Source organism: Miniopterus schreibersii (assembly GCF_964146895.1).
Source record: "Miniopterus schreibersii genome assembly, chromosome: 15".
Classification (NCBI taxonomy): domain Eukaryota; kingdom Metazoa; phylum Chordata; class Mammalia; order Chiroptera; family Miniopteridae; genus Miniopterus; species Miniopterus schreibersii.
The window spans coordinates 51,967,480-51,989,061 of record NC_138115.1 but is presented as its reverse complement, the minus strand read 5'-3'; the positions used below and the strand labels follow the sequence as shown (position 1 = coordinate 51,989,061).

The 21,582-nt window shown below is 57.7% G+C and overlaps 1 protein-coding gene across 4 annotated transcripts in view; it reads left to right on the top strand.

The window, feature by feature from the left end:
* The window catches only part of ITPR1 (inositol 1,4,5-trisphosphate receptor type 1), a 181,795-nt gene that overhangs the window by 106,127 nt on the left and 54,086 nt on the right, over positions 1–21,582 (top strand). For 2 of the 4 annotated variants that reach the window (XM_081159979.1, XM_081159978.1), the window contains 3 exons: positions 2,106–2,254; positions 2,861–2,972; positions 19,561–19,693. In XM_081159979.1, coding sequence (XP_081016105.1) covers positions 2,106–2,254; positions 2,861–2,972; positions 19,561–19,693 — 394 coding nt within the window. Of the gene's footprint in view, positions 1–2,105; positions 2,255–2,860; positions 2,973–6,563; positions 6,597–13,982; positions 14,019–15,066; positions 15,118–19,560; positions 19,694–21,582 lie in introns of all 4 variants that reach the window. The other 2 variants (XM_081159977.1, XM_081159980.1) reach the window with 2 other exon arrangements.

Here is a 21,582-nt window from a genome sequence, read left to right as displayed (position 1 = left end):
GGGGAGAGGCGGGAGCATAAAGCCAAAGTCTTTGTGTTCGTGGAGTCTCAGGTTTTGCAGAGGAGACAGACAGGTGTCAGCTAAGCACACAGGTAACAGTAAGTAACAAGGGACAAATGCTGCAGAGGCCTGAGTAGGGTCACAAGACCCTGGCGAGGAGCCCAGTCCCCTGGGGCCGGGGATGGTGATTGAGGAAGTTACATTTGAGCCAAGATCAGGGAGATGCAGGACTTGTTTACAGAAAAAAATCGAAGGGAGAGAAACAGAAACGTGAAGACCAACATACAGGAGAGAGTAGGGTGCACCCCGAGGCCAGAGGAGGCTGGTGTGGCCGGAGGCATGGAGCTGGGGAGCTTCGCGGGCCAGGGGGAGACTCAGCCCCCCTGGGCCTTAAAGGGGGGGTGTTCCCCATGGAGGGCCTCTTGCCCCCACCCTGCAAATGCTCAGTACTTCCTCGCCTGCTCCAACCAAATACATTATCTGCAGCAAACACACCGTTTCCTGGTGCTCTTCTTAGGGTTATTAGGCATAGTCTTGGAGAAAAAAATGAAATAAGTACAGAGATTGCTTGTTATAAACACCTGGCCCGTGGCTAATGGGTCCTCGTTACCTAACGAGTTATTGTCTGAGTCCCTAGAGCTGCGAGATTGCCCGGGTCAGAAGGTGTCAGATGTAAGAACATTCGCTCGCAGACTGAATGCTGTGGATTAACCCCATTCAGACGCCCCTCACTTAACACCGGCACCTCTCCCCGCCCATCGCTTTGCCATCTTTGTCTGTTGGTCTCTCCAATTGTCGGATGTTACGCATTTGGCGACACGGTGCAAGCCGACTGCCATGTGAGGTTCAGACCTTGCAAAAGATGCAGGATTTCATGCGCGTGATGTTGATGAATGGCTTCAGTCCCGTCAAGTGCTGTAGATTTGCAAGTCAGGACCAGCCACTGTCGAAGAAGAGAAAATCGGGTGCTTTCAGAGAGGAACCTGCTGGGGAACCTGATGAAACCCTCAGAGAATTTTGCAACAACAGCCCTCCTTTGACTGTGCTGTGGAAGTCACTAGGAATTGAGGGGTGTTGCAATCTCTCTGGGAAAATGCCCCCAATAGTTTGATTCATCTGGCATTCTGAGTATTTTTGTGATTATACGTTTTGTTAAGCATAAGATAAAGTAAAATTATATTCACACACTTTAGTTTCTGGGCAAAGGCCCATCGACGCTTCATTGACTGTGGCCTGTGAAATTTGGGTCCCCAGTCGGGTGAACACAACTTCAGTGGCCTTTTCCGTGTGAGCCTCCTGGGTTCGCGGGTTCCTCCTGTGTTACCCCTCATGCCCCGCCCTGCCCGTCTGGGCCAGGATGCCCCTCGCGAGGCCCTGTGACCAAGCCAGCCAGCCAGCCAGCCAGCGGTCGCATCTTCTCGAGATAATGTCTCATCTGTTTCCTGCCGTTTGCCTGTATCTGGTGTGTGTTGTGTTGGTTCTGCTGCTATTTCACCTTCTCTCTGTTTTCCTTTCCCGCAGCTGTGTGTGTGCATTTGAAGACCACCATGCTCTCAGGGTACATGTACTTGGCATGTTGATAAGCATGTTTGTTCATTTGTGTTTCCATCTTTGCATCACTTTGTGTTATGTGGATAATTTGTGCTCATTGACAGTCATTGGACGGTGCTCACAAGTACCAGTGTGTATAGATCAGCGTCCCCCGAAACCCCGCCACCCGCCCGCCGGCAATGTTTTATGACGGGCGCTGCGTGGCCTTTAGATGTTGGTGATGCAGAAGTGGGGTCATGGAGCCCATGCTGTCCTTTGGCCATTTCTGCGCTCGTTTCGTAGACGTCCTTCCATGTGGCTGAATGTGTCTTTTGCATCGTATTTTAAAATATATGGAATGTTCCCTCGAGTAGCCCAAAGACCGTCCCACGAGGAGGGCTGGCGGGAACACCGACTTTGTTTTCTGCACCAGGGCTGATGCTTCAGGTACCCGCTGGGCAGCATCTAATCCGTGCTGAGCTCCGCTAACCTCGCCCAGCGGTGGTTGTGTTCCGGTGAGAAATGGGTGTTGTCACCCCCCCGGCGCCGGCTCACCCAGGCTGTGCTTCCCCCAGGACATCGTCTCGGCGCTGGAGGACCGGCTGCGGCCCCTGGTCCAGGCGGAGCTGTCGGTGCTGGTGGACGTGCTGCACAGGCCCGAGCTGCTCTTCCCGGAGAACACCGACGCCAGGAGGAAGTGCGAAAGCGGGGGCTTCATCTGCAAGTAAGTGGCCCCCCTCTCGAGGGACGGGAGGGATCAGTCACTGCGCCCTGGGGACCAGGCACGGCCGTGGGTCCTGAAGGCGGGAACGCTGGCCTGGTTTTCGACTTTGATGAGACAAGGCCATGTCCTGCCTTCCCACGCGTGTAGGTTCACTGCGGTTTCGGGGAGAGTGTCTCCCCCTAACCACACCTGTTCAGTCGTCTTCCACCCACCGAGTAGCGTGGGCTGCGACACCGACCTGAGAAAATCCCGACCCTTGTGCCCTCAAAACTCCCAGGCCTGTCGGGGCCTCACAGTCTTCCTGAAACTTTGCAGTTTCTTTGTTTACGCCTTGGGGCATAATCGAAGAAAAAGAGCCGCCCGAGCCCAGACACCCCCCTGACGTTCACCCTGAAGCTGGCCGCTTACTGAACTTGAGAGCGGGCTGTGCCCCTGAGTTTACCTTTCTGGGCCCCTCGAAGGGCCTGCCTCCCCCCCCCCCGGGGGCGTTTACTGTCACCAGCCAGCAGGTGTCGCCGCTGAGACACCATCCTAACAGCTCAGGGCCGGGGTCTCAGCTGCTGGGGCCGGTCGGCTGAAGGTCGTGGGGTGCCCGTGTCCCCCCAGGCTGATCAAGCACACCAAGCAGCTGCTGGAGGAGAACGAGGAGAAGCTCTGCATCAAGGTCCTGCAGACGCTCAGGGAGATGATGACGAAGGACCGCGGCTACGGAGAGAAGGTACCGCGTCTCCGGTCCCCCCAGGGCCAGGCTGTGCCGTTCGCTGGGATGCAGGTCACGGCCCCCCGGTTCAGGCCTGCGGCCGAGAGGCCAGCACTTGGGGACTTTTTAAGCTACTTTCCTGCCCCTGAGGGTGGCTGAGGCATGAGACTGTCTCCGTAGAGGTCGGGTGCGTTTCCCTGTGTCTTGGAGGCTGCTCCCCACACAGCCTGTGGTCAGAGAAACAGTGATAACGGGACTTCCCACCTGTGGAAGTTCCCAGTGGGAACGCGTGTGTCTCCTCGCCGGGAGGCGAGCGGCGGCTGGGCCTCCGCTGTCCGCGAACCCGCGGGCGCACCTGCTCCTTTCCGCCGCGGTGTCCCGCGGCCCTTCCCGCGGGCGGAGCAGCACCCTCCTGTTCCAGCTGCAGATCAGGCAGGCGAACGTGTCGCCCTTTCTGCGTGAGGCTGTGCGGCGGGCAGTCCTGGCACGTGACCCTTCCTGGCGTGTGCCATGAGCAGGGGTGTGCAGGGGACATTCCCACAGCCCCTCCCTCCCCACACGTCTGGGCCCGAGATGAAATCTCACCAGTTTTCCTTCAAACGCGATAATGTTCACTAAGTGTCTCCTCGCCACGAACAGCCTTTTCTCGGGAGGTAAATGCACTGATACCATCGACGTATCCAAATGCCCGGGGGCTCCTTTACTCCCTGGCTAAGGCTTGATAATCAGATCACAGCATCCCGGTCAGGACACACGGCGACAGCCAGACTGCTGCATGTAGAAAAGTCTGCAGGAGTCTCCCGGCATATCAGAGCCATTCGGTGTCAGCCTTCACAGAAGAAATAAATGAAACAGACAAGCACACGCTCCTTTTAGCAGCTACATTCCTCCGCTGTCCCCAGACCACAGGGCTCTTAAATGTCGCTCTGCACTCTCAAAGTATGTGCGTTAACAGGTGAATAAGTGCTGACTGACTAGGAAAGAAGTAACTAACTCAGTAGAAATTTTGTGGAGAAACCTGCCAGAAAAGAGTGAATAAGTGTAAATAGTAAAAGCAAAGAGCCCAGGTACCCGGCAGAAGTGACCAGACAGCCCGTTCCTTACAGACACCTGCAGAAGGAAGGGCTAATGGCAGAGGACACCTGACAGGTGAATAATAGCCATTTATTCCACAAGGGCTTTACCAAAGGGGCCTAAATGAGCTGTGAATGTATTTGCACCTTTGGGGCATAAAACTGGATTTTAAAATGTGGCAACCACAGTTTTCTCTTCTCTAGAATGTTCCTTTGATAACCGAGGTCCCTAACGTAAGCCGGGTGTCAACTCCAGGGACTGTTACAAGTGGGACGATACTTTCGTTTCTCTTAGGTTTTCTTCTCAGTCCATGGAAGGTAGACGCGTGGGGAGCGTCTGGGTCTCTGGGGCCGTGTGGAAAGTTGACCTCTTCGCTGCCTTGCACGCCCATTGGTGCAATACGGGAGAGCATCTACCTTAGGCCAGGCTATCCGCAGAGATATCACTATTATTATATTTACATGGTTGGGGGAAAGAGAAAACATAGGCTCAGAGAGGCTCAGACACTTGCCTGGGGACACACAGCTAATAACGAGAAGCCAGGAATTCAAACGCGGACTGACAGTCTGGTTCCAGAGTCCCAGCTCCTCATCACCACGCAGTCGGGGAATAGATGGGTGCCGTGTGGATGTTTTGAAGCCCCCCCCCCCAAGTTTAGCATTTAAGTTCTGATTCTGTGACTCGATTATGTAAACGACCAAAGGGCCCTGAGCATAGCAGAACTTAAACATCAGCCTTGGCTCACTCCTGATTTCTCACCCCCTTGAAAACAGTCTCCAGGGGATGCCAAGTGGCTTTACAAATTGATCGTCCCAAGATCACCCAAAGCAGTGGTTTCGGTTGGATCCCATATGAAAGAATAGGGTCAGTGAGTGGCCAGCAGTGTGTCCACCTGTCTTGGGCCCACCCCCACCCCCACCCTGGGAAGTGCTCATCCAACACCTGTCACATACAGTGGCCAGCTAGGGGCCGGTCCAGGTAGATGGTCACAAAAATGTAGTCATGATCACTGAAGAGTGAAAAACTCATCTTTAACTGTTACGTCTCTAAAATGCAAAGGACCAGCCATGCGCACTCCTGTCAGAGAGCAGGAAATACAAAGACACGTCGAAAATCACCCCCCAAATAACAGTGAAATGCGTTCCCATAGGATATGTAGAGCATCTTTGTATCTTGTACATTCAATGTCAGTAAACCTTAAAACGTAATTACGACATTTACACCCACTCTGTGTGCCCTGCCTACTAGGCCACTTTTAATCTACAGGTTAAACCATGTCCAAGTTTAAAAAAAAAAAAAAAAACACAAAAAACTTTCACAGCTACATATCTCTAAATCAAGTCCGACTCTGTCTCTAACTCAGAAGATCTCCAAGACCCCCGGCCCCGCGGGAAAAGGGGATGCGGCTACTCTGTGCATTGGCCACTCGGCAGTTTCCTGTGGGTTTTTCACTAAGCTGCTGCTGTTAGTCAAAAAGTTCTGGAAAGAAACTCAGAGGCCAGGAGTTGATGTAAAAGGATATCTTAGGATTTATATAGGCCCCACGTCCCCTTCTGAGCAGGATTAGCTATTTTATTTCTGCCGAGCGCTGACCTCAGCAGCGCCGGGGTTTTCCTGTCGTGGATTGTCGGCCCCTGGTGGTACCAGCGTCGCCCTCTCTCTCTCTGAAAAAAGCGGCGTTAGCTTTCCCGGGCACCCGTGTTCCTGGCAGCAACTTAAATTTGCTGAATGTCGTAAATATTAACAAAGCTTGATAACAGTCAGGATCCTCCATCCGGCCTTAAGCCATCGTCATGGTGACCAGCACGCTCAGTTTCCCGTGAGCTCGCTGCTGGGCGGGTTGCCGCTCATGTCGCTTGAGTTGGCGGAACTGTCTGCAGGGCAAGCGTTTCCTTTAACCAGCAGCAGCACCTGGGTTTGAAGCCCGGCTGTGAGATGTGCGGTTGGCCCTTGAACAACGCGGGTTCGAGCTGTGAGGCCCGTGTGCGTGCAGATTCTCTCCACTGACCCGCTCAGCCCCGTGGATCTGGGCTGCTCGAACCCGCCTTGTCCGAGGCTCGGCCGGGTCGGCCTGTTGCTCGACTGAGCTGGAGCTGATCCTGACTTAACCCAACTGCAGTCGGGACCCCAGGCCCCCCCGAAGGGTAAATTGAGTCGAAGGAGACTTTTCGGAGCTCAGGGGACCTGGCCCTGGATGTTCACACTGCTCTTTCCCGCCCTCCCCTGAAAGGCTGGTGGTTCTCGATGGGGACAGTGCCCTTGCCCCCGAAGGCGGGCGCTGGGCTCCTGGTCAGGTCACCTGTGAGGTCTGAGACCCCCCACGGGAAAGCCTGTGGCGGCCTCCCGCCCGCTTGTCCCGAGCAGAACATTTCCGGGAACAGGCCGCTGGGAGGTGCGGTGGTGTCCACGGTGCCACCTGACGAGGCTCCACCCGAACGCGTCCGCGGCAGAGCGCGTCGACCGCGGCCTGTCGCGCAGCCCGCTGTTGGTCCTTGCCTAACGAACGTCTCCTCTCTCTCTCTCCTTCTTTTCCAGCCTATTTCCATTGATGAACTGGATAATGCCGAGGTCCTAATTTCAATTCTTTTCAATGTCCGTGGTGGTGTTTCCATGACACGTTTCCCGTACACACTGTGGTCTGTCTTGGTCTCTGTCGCATCCAGTGTCTGACTGTCGTGTGCCGCCTGGGGAGGGGCCACATCCTTCGTGTCCGTGTTGTTAGCAGACGACCTGTGTTCCCATGAGTTCGTTTGCCATCTGTCCTTGGGGGTCCCACCTGAGTCTAGATGAAGATTTTCTAAACCGAGATAAGATTTCACTCGCTGTCTACAGTCTGAACTGAGCTTGTGGTTGGCGCTGGCCATCCGCCTGTCCCAAACGCAACGCTGATGTTGTTGAGAGCATTTCTCCGTGTAAAGCGGGTGGGGAACGTCTGGCCCGCGGGCCGTATGTGGCCCTCAAAATCATCTGCTCTGGCCCTGCCAAGGCAACCGCAGGCGGGACTCAAAATTCAATAGATCTAGGAGCGTTTTTCATAGCTAACGTTTAAGTTGATAATTTTCTATGACCCTCGAATGATGTTATAAATCTCCAAATGGGCCTTGGCAGGAAAAAGGTTCCCCACCCCTGGTGTAGAACATCAGACATGAAAGGAAGCGACTGCATTGGTCCAGCGTGAGAGTATTTTTGAAAACCATAGTCTCTCGATCTCCGCGTTGGAAAGTGCTGAGTGCGAGGGAGAGGAGGGGAGAGGTCGGGGGTCACGGTTAATTTTGCCCGAGAACGAATTCCAGGCGCCCATTGAGTCTCTCCAGCCACGGGCTTGTGGGTCCAGAGCGCGCGGCACCCACGGCTTCTCTAGGGAAGCGGCCTCCGTGCGAGGCCGGGAAGGGACGCGCCACCCGGTGGCCTCTCCCTGAGCTGCCGCGTTGGCCTCCCGCGCTGGGATCACCCTGGGGACCAACGGACGAGAAGTCGTTTTGTTTGGCATTTGAGGGCCTCTTAAATATTTTCTGTTTTGTGAATATGTTTCAGGGCTTCTCGCCACATGTTTAGGGTGCGATACGTGCCTGGTATGTGGCACTGGAGATTAACGTGTGAAATTCATGTATATAATTGGGGAGTCTAATCGCTTGGCACATCGAGCACGCTGGAAGAAAATCTTGACTTTCAGAAAATCACGTTTTGGCCGACTTCCTTAGATGTCCGTTCCTGCTTTGGGCAGACAAGGAAGACCTTGCTGTGGGTGGGCCAGAGCTGCCCGAGAGAGTGTTGCCCATTCTAGTGTCGCCACCGTCATTTCAGAAATACGAGGGGACGGTTCATGCCCACCTAAGGGGAGTGTGCGTCCCAGACCGAACCCTGAAGCGACGTGAGTGGTCAGGAGCCTGGTCCAGGTCCCTCGGGAAGTGGCCGGTCTTCGCTCACACGGCTGGGTGGCAGCTAAACTAGACCCGCACCCGGCCGCTTCTAGGGGTACACGCTTCCCTAGGGTACCAGCACCCGGAGGTGGGCGGCCACACCCTCCGGGGCGGATCGAAGCGGAGAAAAGCCAACGGTGGCGCGGCTCCTCCGGCCGCGGCGGGGACGGCGCTCTCTGCCGCCTCCTGATTATTGTCCGTCGTGGGTCGTCAGCCAGGAAAGCATCTCGTGCTGGATTTACTTGCCGGCCCCTTCGACTCTCGTCTCTGCCTCCGGCTGTAAGTGCCTCTCGGCTTTGAATTTTCCCCTGAAAATGGGGGTTGCGCTTCTTCTTGCTGAAGTACAGATGAAGTCGGGACCGGCAGGCCTTCCGCGATGGAGCCCGTGGGGTCGCCAACACGCTGCGTGGCATCATCGCCGTCGGCTGATGGGTTCGCTCGCTCGAGATGGAACGTGGGTCTCGTGGCTGCGCTTACGGAAGATCCCCGTCGGAGCCGGTGTGTTTATAACTCTCCTGGGAAACAGAATCCCGTCTGTCTGTGATGTCCTGGCAGCGACGCGGATTCTTTGAAAAATTCCCTGAGGAAGCAACTGCAGATCCGTCTCCCTCGGTACCCCCGGCAACCATCCGAGCCCCGGGACACCAGCGCTGTCTCCAGGCCGACAGATTGGCCTTTACATCATCGAGGGCCGTTCTGGAAACTCCCGCAGCTCCTGTGGCTTCTTCCCCCACCAGGCCTCCGGCAGCGTGTCCGGGGGGCCTGCCACCCACGGCCGCAGCCCTGCAGGAGCCTGACGAGCGATCACGCAGGCGCAGGGATGGGCAGGGCCTGGCACCGGAGCTGCAGACCAGTGTTCCAGACTCTACACGTGCTGGGGGACAGCCCCTGGACAGTGCGAGGTGCACCTCGTGGCCTGCGAAGGGCTGGAGAAAGCCCAGCACCCCGAACCTCGGCCGTGCACCGAGCACTCGGGGAGACGCCAGGCAGGTCCCAGGGTCCCTGCGAGGAGAGCGCATGGGCAGGGCCTTCTCAGCTGTCTTCTGGAGCAAAACCTCACCAGCAGCCAGGAAGGGGCGGTCGTCCTGTCTGTCTTTGGCAAATAGAGGGGTGGGGCATCCATCCATCCTCACACCCTGGTTTTGCCTTCTCGGGGGGCTGGGGAGGAGTCCGGACGAGGGAGGAGGAGAGGAAGCCACTGGCATTAATGTCGCTGCTCACGCGGAGTGGACAGCTTGGCGCGTCGTGACCAATGTAGCCCCACAAATCAAGACACAGAGCATTTGCACCAGCCGGGAAAGGCCCCTCGTTTTCCCACTCGTGGCTTTGAATGGACCTCGGTGGATGCTGAAGACAGGCATTGACGTGGCTGATATTTGAGTGTCTGCTCCACTCCACTCCAGACACGGTGCTGGGAGACTTGGACGGAGTGGTGCCCAACCCAGCATCTGCCCTTCTGGGGCTCGTGGTTTTATGGGGAGAGGGACAGGATACAAATTAGTGTCACATGAGGGGCATCCACCACGAGGAGTGTAGAAAGGAGAAGTACACGGGGTCACGAGAATGTGTCACCGGGGGACTTCTGAGCAGGGAGGCCACGTGAACATTGAGCCACGTTTCTAAACCGCACTGTGCTAACCCAGGAGAGGACTCCGATTCGTACGCCAGCCTCGTAACAGGAGCCGCTCCGTTTCGCCCGTGTGCCTTTGGAGAGGGACGGGTGTCACCACGTGTGTGCCGTGGCTCCGTGGCCAGGCTGCCTTTGTACGTGTTGGAGGTGAGATCGCGTTTCGTCACCGCCACCTGGGACCATGACCGCTCCAGAGCCCCTGGGTCCAGCTGGCAGCCTCTGCTTCCTCTCGGCCCGAAGCAGCCCGGGGACGTCGCACTTGCCCCGGCCTCGGCCCCCGCCCGCCTGAGCAGCGATGCGGGGAGAGGAGAGGAGCGTGGAGCTGCTCCGTGTCGCCGTCAGGGGGCGCCCCCGCGCCGCCCAAGCCCGGCGGCCGTGTCCTACTTTCACACTGCTGCGAACGGCTGGCTTGGGCACCTGCCAGCGCTCGGCGGCAGTTACATAAGAGCATCTTTTTCCTGGAATTTAGGCTTCCTGCTGATGTGTGACCTTCAGCCGCAACTGCCAATAAATGCAGGGGCTGTTTACTGTCACACACTGGCAGCGGGGACCGGCGGCTCCACTCGGGCACGCTGGGCTGGGCAGGGCCCGGGACGCGGCCCCTCGCCCCCCCTCAGTGCCGGGTCGCTCCACAGTGGCTGAAGTTATGTAACTGAGTCAGTGAGAATGCGTTTTTATTTAAAAATGAACTTCGCCGTTGAGTTCTGCTGGGCTCGCCCTGCGAGATCCAGGTGAAGCTGAGTCACTTTGGCTGCTTGTTTTGTTCCTAAGAGCAAACGTCAGGAGTAAAGGGCATCGTGTTAGCGGACGCGGATGTACCGCTGCTCTGCTAAAGTGCCGGGTGGCTTCTGTTCTAGCTCCGTTTTCTTAAAAGTGCCCTGTGCGCTCCGTGTGGGGTTTCCAGGGCCCAGCGACACTCTCGCCAGCCCCGGCAGTGTTCCTCGGCTCCCTCCCCTGAGGTCATGAGTCAGCGACTGATTCAGGGGGTTAGAGGTTCCCTTTGCCGGGCTGATAACTGATCTTGAAGACATTTCCTGAGCTGCATTCCACTTCTGCTGGGGTGGCCCGGGTGGGAGAGAGCTTATTTTAAAGGAAAATTCTAGAAGCCCAGAGGTCGCAGAGGAACTCACGTTGAAGACAGTAGAAAACTAAGGGTATTTCCATGTCTGCTGGCCTGTGGCGGCACACGTGGGAGGGAGGGATGGACGGATGGATGGACGGATGGATGGATGGATGGGCGTTCGAGGGAGGGAGGGAGGGAGGGGGGGTGGGTGTGAGTGGGTGCAGATGTCATACACCAGAAATAGTAACCCTAGGAAGTCTCTGGCCTTCTTTTTATCTGAGGTCGACGAAGTATAATTTCTCTCACTTGCAGTAGAAATTCACCCCGTGGTAAACGTTAAGCACTTTACGTGTTGGAAGTGAGTGCTTTGGGGTCTCGTGGGCACATATCCAGTTACTGCTCAGGTGCCACAGTCGTGACACCCCCGTGGCCTCAGCAGGAGGACCGTGGGATCCTGTGACTTGAGATTCACTTTCATTTCTACTTCGAAGCCAGTCATTTGACATCTTTCTTCTGTTAAGTTTGATTTTGCCCGCCTTGTCCGAAAGCGTGGGTCACAGGCGGCCTGTGAGGAGGCATTAGGGGCAGGAGTGGTTGCCGGGGTCAGAGCCAGGCAACATTAGGTCGTTGCCAGTTGCCCCAGTGGAGGGGTCAGCACCTGGGGGTGGCCCGAGGTGAGAGACATTCAGACGCGCCCGTTGTCTCAAGAACGTCCGCGTTAGTGTGTGGTCATCGGGAATGACCTTTTTTGTAAAAAAAAAAAAAACAAACACATCAATAATAAAAACGTGCTGAGAAAATCACTCGGTTCACTTACTAAACGTCACCTTTTGCTTTGGGTGCTGCGCGTTGTAGTTATACAGCTATGGTCTGATGTGAACACAGCTTACGAGTGTGTTTATGTTTCTCAAAACTGCAACTTGCTGCTGTAAAATCAGCTTATCCTCAGGGAAACAGGGCAGAAGTCCTCATAGGAGGAAGTGCAAGTAAAAAGGCTGTTGGGTTGTGTGTGTTGTGTGTGTGTTTTGACCAAGTTACATGCCAGGCGCGTGTGGCCCGCACCGCCGGCGTGGTGTGTCCTCGCGGTCATAGCTGGAGCTGGCCCGCTGGGTGTCGTGAAATGGAGTTTGCCCACAGTGTGAGCGGGCAGGGGTCCCGATGGCTGCCCGCATCTCCTGGAACTCCGGTCAGGAGGCGGGAGCCCAGGGCCCTGGCCGGCTCGGGGTGGCACGGAGAGCCCGGGCCCGCGCCAGCCCTGCTCCCACGGCGGGTCCAGGCCTCCCGGTGTTTGCGTCCTGCTCCGCGAGTGGGCGGCATTGAACGAGGTCCTTCCGTTTCGAGAGTGATCCCTGAAGGGGCAGATCCGTCGGCGTGTCGTCTCCACCCTTCACGAAATGTTCAAGGGAGGAAGATAATCTGTTTACGTTTCGTTTGTGTTTTAAAAATTTGCTGAGTTTAGAAACAAGCCTGACCGCGGTTTGGGAGGCGTTGGGGTATCCGTGCCCATCCTAAAACGTGCCAGACACGCCCGGTCTCTGAGTGACTGAGGAACTGGGACCCCTCTAGAGGACGTCAGGATGCCTCTTCGGACAGAGACGCCTCAGACGAGAGAAAAGAAAGACACCAGTTCTCGGCCCGTCTTCTCCGCCTCCCGGAGCCTCCGTGTTGCCCGGCAGGGACCGGGGGCAGCTCTGGGGGCTCCTGCAGCAAACCTGAGCCCGGAACCCTTCATCCTGATCAGCCAGCGCCCGTGTGAGGACCGGTGTAGGCCCGCGGCCAACGCCAATAGTAGGAGACACTTTTCCATCTCTCTCTGAAAGGCACGGGCATGTGCCTCGATTCTGTGTCGTTTCTGCCCTGAGGGCAAATAGCACAAATGTTTGCTCCGTTTTAGCGCTCTGGCCAAAGCGTGCCGAGCGTGAGGGTGGGGCTCGGGCGCGTCCTCGGATGGTGGTGATACTCACGTCACAGCCCCCCCCGTCCTTGCCGCACTCCGCGCCCCCCCTCCCCCGGAAGCCAAGGCTCGGAGGGGAACGTGTCCCGAGGCTGGTGGGGCGGCTGTCCCGTCTGAGGGCCCTTCTGTGCAGAGTGGGCGAGCGGCGCTCCGTCCGCAGATCGTTGTCCTTGGTAAACCGGTTGAATCTTGTGCTTAAAGCATCCCCTGTATCTTCACTTCATTTTCTGTTACCTGTTTGGAATAGAAAAAAAGTCACTAGGCGAGAGCATTTTTTCCCACCTTGGGGGCCAGACCACTGGGCCAGTTGGTTGAGCTGCGCTAATGGCACCTAGTCTCTCTCACAGCCCTGTCCCCAGGCTGCCAGCCCGGCCCTGCTCGCCACCCGCAGCACCCTGGCCTCAGGGTGTGGCGGGTCACTGGAGCTCCTCAGAAGGAGGCCAAGGTCGCTCTGTTGAGCCGGGAGCCTTGGCCTCTTTCCAGGGCCCAGACTGCACCTTGAACGAGCCAGGCATGCCCGGTGCACCACCTCGGTCCAGCGAGGCCCGGGTGGGGCCTGCGGTTGTACTGACGGGTTTCCTGCTCCGGGCACACCCTCCGGGGGACAGATTAGGACCGCCGTGTTCACACGGAGCCGCGGGCCTTTCTCCAGCCCCGCCCTGTGGCCGCCACGCACCCCCTCACCGCTGCTCTTGGTCTCCCTCGGGCCCCTTCTAGTCTCGTGAATGGTTTGGAAACAATGAAATCGAGGGGGTGTCGTGGCCTGGCAGGACTGGGCCAGGGACCCAAGTCCACGGAGCTCCTGAGGGAGGAGCCGGGCGGGTAGCCCTGCTCTCAGGAGCCTGCTTTTCTCCTCCCAGAGGCGGCAGGGGAGTGTCTGCAGCCCCTGCTCCAGAGCCGAGGCCTCACCTCGAGAACAGGCGCAGGGTGCGGGACTGGGAGACCGGGAGACACCCGGAGAGGCTGTGTTGGAGGGGGAGGGGGAGGGGGAGGGGGAGGGGTCACGGCCCTAGGCCCCCTGGTGGCTGCCCGAGGCCCCTCTGGCCGGCACCTCCCTGGCTCCCGCCCGCGCCTCCCTGGCTGTGTGCTGCTAGCTCTGTGGATGGACCTCCTTCCTTAAAGACACTTGCGTCTTGGTTGTGGGGAGTCTGCTTTGTTTCTTTGTTTTAAATGTTTCCCCGTCTCAGGCCATGGTCTCTCCCAGGACAGACACTTTCAGGTCCATTTAACAGAGAAAGTGTCTCCCCCTGGATGCTGAAGCCCCTCCTTGGTGGGCACCAGGCCCTCACTGTGCCTCCGCGTATGTCCCTCGGTGTCCGTCTCTGGGCGTCTCCGGCCCGTCGCACGCACCACCGCTACTAACCTGCTCTCTCTTGCTCCCACCCAGCTGCCTCAAGCCCCGGATGCCGAGAACTCCACGGAGGTGGGTGCCCCCCCCGCCCCGTGTCTGGGGTGCCAGCAAACACGGATGTCTCTCAGCCGCCCTGGCTGAGTGTCTGGTTGTCGTGGAGACGTGTCTGTCCAGCAGCAGGAGCGAGGGGAGGGAGGCAGCCTGCGGCCTGGCCGGGAACCGAGGTGGCTCTTGGGATAGAAGATCAGTCCCGAGGAGCTCGGGCTAAACCAAGGCCCCTGCAGGTGACGGCGGTGGCTCCGGAGGCTGTCCCACAGCACCGCCGTCCCAGCCCTGAGTGTTCGGGGGAGACTGGGGGGTGCAGCCCCGTCTGTCCTTGAAACACACTCGGGGTCCCGTGCAGAGACCTTGCGGGTCTCGGTCTGGGTCTGAAGGTGTAGGTTTGGAGGGAGCTGCTCACAGACTCGGTCTCCCGGGCGCTGTGCTCTCGGTGCACCCACCCTCGCTCCGTGAGGGGCTGGATTAGTGAGGGCGGCAGAGCCACAGGGGAGCTGTTTTGGGAGGCATGTGATCGAGGATCAACCTCTACCAGAAACCGCCCTGATAGCCCCGTGTGGAGGGCGCCCAGGGGAGGGGTCCGAGGCTCCTGATGAAACGCCCGCAGGGCCCGGCTGCCGCAGGCAGCTTCCTGACCAGCAGGGCCCCGTGTCCTCATCGGAGCTCTCGGCTGGGAGCAGCCACGCTCCATGTCCGTGTCCGTGTCCGCTCGGCGTGGCTCGTGGACGTTCGCACGCATGCGCCGTGCGGGGGTGCCTGTCTGCGCTGCGAGGACCTGCTCGGTTGAGCTGCATTATGCAAAAGTGCATAATACAGAACGTTCATCATCTTTGCAAAAAAGAATGTTGGCGGAACATTCACGTGTCTGCTCGTTTTCACAGCACCCTGGGGTGGGGGGTGGGTGGGCGCTAAGCATTGTCCCCTGGGGGGGAGCAGGGACAGCCCTGTCCTCCTGCGTGCGAGTCTTGGCTGGCTGTGAGCTCTCCGTGTGCGTTCGAGGCTGATGCTAAGGACGGTAGCGGCTCCCTGCTGTGCACTTAACACGGAATTTCTGCATGTTTAGCAGGAGGCCGAACCCAGCCCACCCCTGAGGCAACTGGAAGACCATAAAAGGGTACGTAGTCTCCAGCGTCGGGGCTCCCTCGGCCAAGCCCTGTGACTTAAAGACCTCGTTTCTGGTGGCTGCTGTTAAAACGTGACTCGGCCAGGACAGTCCCCGGCCACTTACCTGTCAGACTCACCTGTTCCCCCTGCTCCCCGCTGCTCCCAGCACTGAGCCCCTCCCGAGACAGTGACCGTGTCAGCTGTCCAGGTCCCCTCTTCTTCCTCCACTGGATTTCTACTTAGGTGCAGTGTTAAAATGATTTTCTCTGTGGGTAACATGATCATTATGGGTAATTGATAATAAAGTATAAAGACAGAAATGTTCCTGATGGCGCCACCCAGCTGCGGAAGCGGCCTGCGATTGGCTGTTTTCTCCTTGCACAGGTGAGGGTGTCTCCCAGCTCACACAAGGTCACCTCTCACCTGTCACTGTTCATGCACAACTTTCGGTCCCTGGGTTTGTTCACATCAGAGTACGTTGGAGTGTGTTCTTTGAAAGTCAGCAGCTGCCTAAAGTCCCAAATTTCACGCGTGGTTTGTAATTTTCCCTTTCGACGGGAAATGAACGAGGGGGTGTGTCTGTGGATAGATTCCTGGGGGTGGAATCGCTAGGCCAGGGGGTAGACACTCCCTCCAGGTGTCGACTGCGCCCCTCTAGCCGATTTCTAGGTGGCTGGCTGTGCCCCCAGCATGCTGCCCACACGGCCCCCATTTTCAGGAGATACCCAGATGTCCCGGTTTTCTGAGCGCTCGCCGGCGACACAGCCTTCGTCCCCATTTCACAGATAAGGAAACCGAGACTTGAAGAGGCTGGGCAGTGAGCCCTTCCCTCCAGCATCCTGCGCGTCCTGCGGTTCAGGGACCCAGGACGCCCGGCGTTCAAGTATTTTCCGTCCCTGCCTGTCCTGGGTCTTGGAAGTAGCTGGTCTCTGGTGCCCCAGGTTCCCAGAACACGCAGCCTTGAATGCCGCCCGAGCGCGTGAGCTGTGGCCTGAGAGCAGGTTTGGTCTCCCCTTGCCAAGCCCCCCCTGCGTGATTTGGGGAGAGCTCTTTCAGCGCCCTGGGTCTGTTTCTTCCCCCGTAAAATGGGGGTGGTAGCCGTGTCCATCTCTCAGGACTGTCCGTGGACTGTGCCCACGAAGTGCCCAGCACAGCGGCGGGACCACGATAAGGGATGTTAACTAGCGTCAGCTAGCGTCGCCTTGCAGACAGGCATTCGGTGGCGTGGTAGGTGACAGGTGTAGGAAGAGGAGGGCGCTTTTCAGCGGTGCTGACGGAGGTGTGGAAGCTCACGCGGACACCGGTCTTTCCCGAGGCCCAGGGTTTTTCGTGGCTGGCACCTGGGAGCCAAAAGGCCACTTTCGCCTCTTTGCGTGAGGCTGTACTAGCACCGCGGGGCCCGTTCCCCGCACAGCTCCTCGGCCGCCAACTCCATTGACAGAAGCGAAACTCGCCTGAGCCCAGCTGCAGGCAGGGGCTCGGCCTCCTGGCTCCAGGTCACCGAGCTCACGGGACACTTGGTGCGAAGGGCCCGCTCCCCTCCTCTGTCTCACGTAGTAATGTGCGGGGTTTCTTACCGGAGCCCAACTCCTGGTGCTCGTGTGCCCACCGAGGTGTAAACGGGGGAAACGCGCCCTTGGGGGGGGGGCGTCAGTGGGGAGTCGGGTCCCTTCTCCCGCAGGTTCCCGGGTGGGCAGCGACCTGCGGCTGAGCCGTGGGCACTGAGGCGGCTCGGGAGGCTCCCTCCGCGGGTCTCCGCTCCCCGAGTTCCTCCCCCGCTCAGGAAGGCGGCCTCCCCGGGAACCTGCTTCTCGCGAGGGACTCGCGCAGCTTCTGATCATGCGCCCACAGTCCTGTCGCCTTTCCCTAAACGTCTCGGTCTGTCCCTTTCAGGAAAGGAACACATCTCACTTCGCTCTTTTTAAAAAATCCCCACGTTCTGTTTTTTTCTGTTGCTGTTTATTTACTTGTTTGTTTGTGGAGAGAAGGTGAGATAAATATGTCCCAAGACCTTGTCATTAAGAGGGGAAAGTAAAAGTTTGTGGGGTGGGACGTGCACGTGGGGTTTCCGCCCCCGTGAAGAGCACGGTTCATCGTATCCCCCCAGGGGGCCGAGCGGCCGTGGCCCGTTGCTGTGGTGACCGCGAGGCTGCTCTGCGGAAGGAGAGGCAGCGAGCGCCGAGAGCCTCCTGTAGCTGGGTTTGGTCCCCAGGCTGTGCGCGTGGGAGGTCGCTGCTCCCGGAGTCGGGGTGTTCCCGAGGTCGCGTGTTCCTTCTCTCCCGCCTGCTTCCATTGGCAAAGTGACCCCGGTCCTGCCAGGGACCCTCGACACCTGCGGCTCCACCCCCTGGGGAGCTGTGGTGCTGAGGGCCTGGGGGGGTCCCCACAGGCTGTGTGGGGGGGCCTGGCAGCCACCCTGCCTGTGACCGTTCAGCCCTGTGACCTTCCAGATCCTTCACACAAGGGCTGCGCTGGCCGCCTGCTCCGGCCGCAGCCTCCGGGCCCCAGCCCAGCCCGCCCGCCCTGGCCACAGCCTCCGGGCCCCAGCCCAGCCCGCCCGCCCGCCCCCCGACGGGCCCTCCTGGGGCAGAGGGGTCCCGGTGCGGAGCCGGCGGCTCTGCTGCCCACCTCCCTGTCGTGGGAGCGCAAAGTCAGTATCTTAGAAAGACCATCGCCTAGAGGCGTCGCCAGGTGGGAAGCAGGAGGTGGCATTTAACCTCCTTAAGTTGGGGCCATCGCGGAGGTGACCTTTTTCTGCCTCAGTGGGCCGTCTTGGCTGTTCCTTTGAAATCTCTGTTGCTCTTACGACGCCATCCCCTTGAGTCCGCGTGCTCTCGGTGACGGGAGCGTGGACGGGTTCGTGCCGGTGCCAGAGACCCGAGCACCAGCAAGCTTGATCGCTAGACCAACGTGTGATTTTCTGAGCTGTTCAAAAATATTGCACTAAAAGCAACTTATTTTAAAAGCACTTGAAAACCTCCCAGAGAACTCCCCCTCGGAAGCACTCGGAGTTTTGAGCTTGCCGCTGGTCGGGGCAGGAAATGAGTTCCGTGAGCTAATGGAAGCCGCTGCGATGGGAGCCGTTTGTGGGCAGAGTGGAGATGAGTTTATTCCCTGAAACTTCATTTAAAAAGCAGTGTCTCTCCCCCCGCTTCTTTCTCTCCTGTGCTCCCGTCTCAGTTTGTCCCAGAGCCTGTGGCCAGCATTAGGCACCAACAAAGGAGAAAACCTGTGTGGCCCTGAGACCTTCCCCGGGCACCCCCGGCCTCCCCACCTCCCTCGGGCGCCCGTCCCCCTCCCGTCCGCTCCCTCCCGGCTCGTTTTGCAAACTCCCCGCTTGAAGCCTCCAGACCTATTCTCGGAGCTTGTTAGCAAATCACTTTGAATTCTCCTGACTCACGTTGAAGCCGCAGGTCCCTCAGAGCCCCGGGTCTCTCTGAGACCTGCTGTGTGTCAGCACCTCTCCCTGCCAGACTTCTCGCCCGCCTCCCGCTGACGCACGAGCTCTGTCCTGGGGAGGGAGTCGGGCGCCGCGCACCCTCGGCTTTTAGAAGCTTGCAGGCCGGGAGGCGACCTGGGTCCCTCAGTGACTGCTGCTCGGCAGCGAGCGCCCCAGGAGTAGAGGAAACATCCAAGGTCTGTAAGGTCTGTTTTCCGGCGGGAGTTGGGCACGGTTACAATGGCCCCCGTCCAGAAGTCCTTCGATGTTCATATTCTTAGCGCTTTTCATTCTGGAAACGTCCAAACACATGCAAAAGGCGTCAGAAGAGATTCAAGAAGCCTCTTTCAAAACAGCTGCGCCCACCGTCAGCACTTGCCCGCTCTCGCCTCAGTCACACCCTCCCTGCCCCCTGCTCCGCCCCGATGGTGCCCGTGAGATGCCGTCTCTCCCGCGAGGCTGGCTTTCCCATTGACGTCGGATGCCCGCCACTCATTCATTTTCTGTAGCACAGTTTCCCCCCACCGCTTGGTCGTCGCCTGTTTCTGCGCAAAGGCTTCCTTTCCGCTCATCACTTCATCACACGCCCTTACTCGGATGTCGCCCTGTTTTCCCAGGGTCCTGGGAATAAACCCTGGGCTTCAGTGACGTGTTTAGGTCACTCTGCTGAAGGGGAACCTGTACATTTTCAATTACCGGCTTACCCTGAAGGGACTTCTGGGTGGTTTTTGTTACTGTTAGTTGCCCTTCAGAATTAGTGTTCGGACTTGATCACTGTGGGAGGGAGTCCTCCGATGCTTAATATTCTAGACGCTCCCTTGTTTACAATCTGGTTTCCTGAGAAACTAGCGAAGGAGTTCACCGTAGAGTTTCCAGATGCTTCTATCAATCATTGGGTTTTTGCCCGAGTGAAACTGTGCCAGTCATGCCCGGTCCCCCTGTGCATCTTGACTGTCGGTCGCTCGGTTATGCATGAAATTCAGAACCTGATGTCACTGTCCTGTTTGAATTAAGGGCGAGGCGCTCAGGCAGATTTTGGTCAACCGTTACTATGGAAACGTCAGACCGTCCGGAAGAAGAGAGAGCCTCACTAGCTTCGGCAACGGCCCGCTGTCGCCGGGAGGACCCAGCAAGCCCGGGGGCGGAGGTAGGCCGCGTGGCACGGATGGGCTGCCCGTGGGAGCTGAGTGTGCCACGGCGGGTCACCCGACGGGCTGACGCCCTGGTCGATGACTTCGGGGTGCGAGTGTGTTTTTTAGCGACGTGTTTTGCCTCTGGTCTGTCATCAAATTGATGTCTCAAAACATTTGCCTGCAGTTAGACACTGGCTGAGCCTCGCAGCCCTCTTTCCCACGGAGGGACCCTCTCGGTGACGTTTGAATGACTCGGGGAACTTGGTTTTATTGCGTGTTTTCTTATGGCCATGCGGACGCAAGTTTCCCCTAAAAGGACAGTTTGCAATGAGGACGGCAAAGGTACCATTTCCCACATGGAGGCTTAGTGCCAAGGGCTCACCTGGCATTTTGCATCCTTTCCGTGGTTGTCTCCTTCAGGTGACCCTGTGTGGCAGGACTGTCGTCATCCCGTTGAACAGGGGAAAGGGAGGTGGTCAGTGACGGGCCTGTAGTTTGAACCCAATTTATCTAATTCTAACACCCGTCCATGTGCCTCCCCAAACTCTTATGGGAGTTTACCCCAAAAATCCCTACATGGAAATCTTCAACAGAGATCCTTAAAAGGGTTCCCATGCCAGGAGAGAAAGTGGCAGGGACCTGAACCCAGCCATGGGCGTTGGTTCTGGCTTTAAGGGGGCAAGGAGCTCAGTGCTCAAGCTCAGATGTGTCGCCCCAGCCCTTGTCCTGTGATGACTCCTGGCGGGCTCTCCGGGGAGCACAGAGACACTCGACTGCTCCCCCAGCAACTTCTGGAGGGACCTTGGGCTTCCCAGCAGAGGCGACCTCGCAGCAGGTCTGCCCGGCTCAGGGAGCACGTAGCCCTTGTAGACGTGCCTCGGTCCAGGGCTCTTCCGTCCTCCCCAGACAGGCCCTTAGCTTTTCACCCCAAAGTTCCCAGCAGTTCTCAAGCACAGTTTCCTCACACCTCTCAAAACGATTTCCCGTTACTCTCTGTGGTGAGGTCTTTCAACAAATAGGGGAGGCCCCCGAGGGAGTGGGCAGTGTGGCAGAGACAGACTCTGCCGTCAGGAGACGCTGCAGGGAGACGCTCAGCCCACCGTGCCCTGGAGACCGTGGGTCTGGGTCAGGGGTGGGGAATTTTTTATTTTATTTTTTGCCAAGGGCCATTTGGATATTTATAACACCATTCGAGAGCCACACAAAATTACCAACTTAAAAATTAGCTATAAAAAAAGCTCCTAGATGTACTGAATTTCGAGTCCTGCCTGCGGTTGCCTTGGCAGGGCCAGACCAAACGATTTCACAGGCCGTACACGGCCTGCAGGCTGGACGTTCCCCACCCCTGGTCTGGATAGTCAAGGGCAGGAGGTGGCGGCATTGGAACCGGGCTCACAGGGAAGCACTGAGATGGTTTTCAGTCTTCTACCATCGATCGGCCCCGCTCCCCACATACAGTGTTCTTGCCAATAACAGACAGACTTTCCAAACACAGCATCTGTTCCCTAAAGGGCGTAGCCTCTCTTCTTATATGTGTTCATCTCCCCTGAAGGTCCGCAAGAATGGGAACTTCGTTGGTTTTGTGCATGCCCCCTCCCCAGCTCCTGGCTCCACAGCGGGCACTCAGTAGATAGTTGATGGATGGATGGATGGATGGATGGATGGATGGATGGATGGATGGACGGACAGATGAATGAATGAATGAATGAACAGATAAGTTTTGTGAGAGTGAGTTTGGGGCCAGGATGAATTTGCTAGAGGGAGGGCTGAAGTGGTTAGGGGCTGTTTTTTCTTGGGAGTGTTCTAAGAAGTATTTAAGTTTGGTTTGTCTCTTAAAGTCAAAGCAGCTAATAATTCAGCCCCAAGTCTGTATGTTAACGTAAGGGAGAGTCCTGGCTGGAAA